We start from the raw sequence: 2,979 nt of genomic DNA on the forward strand, positions 1-2,979 counted from the left end.
AATGGCCCCCGGGAGAAGGATGGTTGTTTTTCTTCCTTTTTTTTTTTTTTTTTTTTTGAAAAAAACCCAAACCTCTTCCTGGCTCTGCAGAGCCGCTGCAGCGAAGCGTTAGCTGGCTGCAGTTTCACTGGGAGATTGAAGATTAGCTGGTTACGCTGCTACAGACACTCAGGTCAGAGAGAGAAATGGGTCTGAATGCCCAGACTCCCTCAGCAGCCCTTTCCTGGTGGATCTGTGATGTGGCTGAGATGGGTGATGTGTACAGAACTGCCAGCCAAGAGGAGCTGAGCTTGTACACTACGAGTGTGCAGGAATCCATAGCTGGGTCCTTATCTTGGCTGTCAGAGACGGGGCATATCAGCCCTGTTCTGCTCTTTCTCTTGAAGAAGTAAAGATTTTTTTAAATTTTTTTTCCACCTGTTGGCCAGCTCCTCCTGTCTTACCCAGCAGGGTAAAGGAGAGGAATTCAAAATTACTGCTCCAGTGAGCAGGTAACACTGCAGCATGACTTCAGCCGCATTAGACACGAGGGTATCTGAGGAGGAGCAGCCCACAGAGACCAGACTGCCGTTTATTGCTCAAATAAATATTTGGTTGCTTTTCTGTGAATTTTCTGAGGAATTCTTAGATGCTAAACCAGTTATTTTTAACCCTTTTTTCTGGGAGGTTGGTGCTTACAGCATGTAAGATGTCTTGTTTAGCTGATGAGATCTAAATATTTCCAGAGAGAATTAATTCGGTGTTTTTTGGTGCTTAGATATTACTGAGAGCGTTCAAGGGTTTTTCCCCATGTTTAATTCTGTAGTGAATGCCTCATTGGCTGCTTATTAGCCTGATGATAAGAAATGATAAGAAATGATTGCGTTTCCCAACCTTCTCTTAACTCACTGACAGAACCAGAAGGGAGAAGAGGGGCTGTCGGGCGCATCCCTACTGAGACGCCAAACCAGCATTGGATGGGCCATCCATGCTGTGCTCTAAGGGCTTTCCCTGACTTCAAAAATTAAGTCATTTGGTTTTAAAATCAAATTGGTGAAACATCTGCTAGATCTGCGGTTTGCACCTATGTTCAGAACATCCCGTGTGCTCTGTTCCATCTGCTAAATCAGTTTGTATATCCGAACCCTTTGGGCTTCTTAATCCGCGTAGCACCCTTCCTCAGCGAGCAGTCAGCTTTTCCGTGTTCTCCTGTGTCCGTAGTACTCCTACCTGCTCACGAGCCAGCTGGAATCGCAGCGGATCTACTGGGAGAACAAGATTGTCCGAATAGAAAAGGATACGGCTGAAGAGGTGAGCTCTGCTCCGGGCACCTGTGAACCTCCTGAACCAGGTCCCAGCCACCATGAAGTTTGTGGGAGCTGGAGCTGTTTGGTCTCCGGCACAGCCTGAACGTCGGGTGATGTGGCCTCGCTACCAGCCGGGAAAATTGGCTCCAAGCTGTATCCCTTATCTCGATGCTCAGGTCTAGCAATTTGCTGCTCAGTGGTGCAGAAGGAGGGAGATTGCCACCGAGATTGAAGGTTGATTGAAATGTGCTGCTGGGGAGACTGCAGCAGTGGTGAAGACAAGCCGGTGCTGCTGCAGGATCCCTGCTTGCCGATGCCGTCCGTCTCGCTGGCGCGTATCTCCAGGGAGGGTTAGTGTAGCATAGACAATATGACTTTAATTTGCTGGGCTGCAGAAGGTGGAAGCCGTCTTTCTGCTCCAAATGCATATTGATTTGCCCTTTCTTTTTGATCCCCATCTCTCCTCACGGCCCTCTGGGAAAAGTTCTGAGGCTCCTCCTATAAAGCATCCCGTAGGCAGGACTGTTTCAAAATGTCATGAGCGAAAATCCAGGGAGAATAGTCTAATGCGTCTCACTCTACATAGAGCCTTTCAACTGGGTTTCAAGTGAGTCAGGATTTAGGGTTGAGTCCTGAAGTGAACTTCCTACCCGAGTTCTAATTAACCATTTAGTATCTGCAGTTAAGCAGCGTCGTACGTGTAGAAATCATGGCTGCTGAAATAGTGGTCATTGACCTCGGTCTAAAGAACAGAAATCTTATGGAGGGCCCTAAGACAGAGCCCAAATCGTCTTGGGCGTGACCAGGAAACATGATCCACGAAGCAGCTTCAAAGGGAAATGACTCTGCTGTATGCCCTAACAGTGGTTTCATGTCCAACAGTTGTACTGGTGGCACTTGCCCCACGTCGGGCTGCTCTGGCTGGGTGCCACTCTGCGGCGTATTCCATGAGCAGCGCTCCGGCTGCTTCCCCAGGTTACCCATCAGCTGCATAAACATGCAGCGATTAAAGCCAGAAAGCTCCAAACCTGCTCTGCGTCGACTCTGGCACCAGGGAAGGCCCCGTGTGTGCTGACACTGACATTCTCCCAGATTGCTCCTCCAGGACAGCATTTTCCCTTTAAATCCCTGCCTGCTGTACATGCAAACGCGCTTCTGACCCTGATAGAAGGGAGAGGAGAAATTCTGTCCATAAATCTGCTGGAAATCTTCCCTTAGAGATTTTTGTGCAGTACCTGGAGAACGAGCGCTTGGTTTTCGTCAGCAGTCTCAGGTTGTGGAGTAGAGAGGAAGAGGAAGCCAACGTACGTGTGTTTCTTGTTTTGCGTTTTGCATGAGTAAGAGATTCGTGTCAGTAGGTCACTGCAAGCTTTTACGACAGCGAGCTGCTGAGTCAGTGCCGAGCGAAGGAGCACGTGCATTTTCAGATAAAAGTGGACCACGCTTCTTTGAGGTTTAGTTGAAAATGAGCAGAAGCCCGGCCCCGTAGAGCCTTAGGATGGAATCTTGAGTGTTCTGCCATAGGAGAACACCGGAGAACGGCTCGGTGGGCGCTGGGCTGTGGTCGGTAAGAAGTTAAGGATCTGGCGCAGCTTTTGTTTGAATGGGGCGCCTGGCACAGATTCACAGCCCAAGTTGCTGTTCAGTGTGTGAGCGGCTCCCCCCGCAACGGGGGTGGGTCCTCGTCGGGGGG

The 2,979-nt window shown here is 49.5% G+C and overlaps 1 protein-coding gene across 1 annotated transcript in view; it reads left to right on the forward strand.

The window, feature by feature from the left end:
- BRAP (BRCA1 associated protein) overlaps positions 1-2,979 on the forward strand; it is a gene marked incomplete at its 5' end in the record, with an annotated part of 12,123 nt that overhangs the window by 6,754 nt on the left and 2,390 nt on the right. Inside the window, one exon of the mRNA XM_010142452.1 lies at positions 1,201-1,290. Within this exon, the coding sequence (XP_010140754.1) occupies positions 1,201-1,290 (90 nt within the window). The remainder of the gene's footprint in view (positions 1-1,200; positions 1,291-2,979) is intronic.

This window comes from Buceros rhinoceros, unplaced genomic scaffold (genome assembly GCF_000710305.1).
Source record: "Buceros rhinoceros silvestris isolate BGI_N320 unplaced genomic scaffold, ASM71030v1 scaffold21800, whole genome shotgun sequence".
In the NCBI taxonomy this organism is placed as follows: domain Eukaryota; kingdom Metazoa; phylum Chordata; class Aves; order Bucerotiformes; family Bucerotidae; genus Buceros; species Buceros rhinoceros.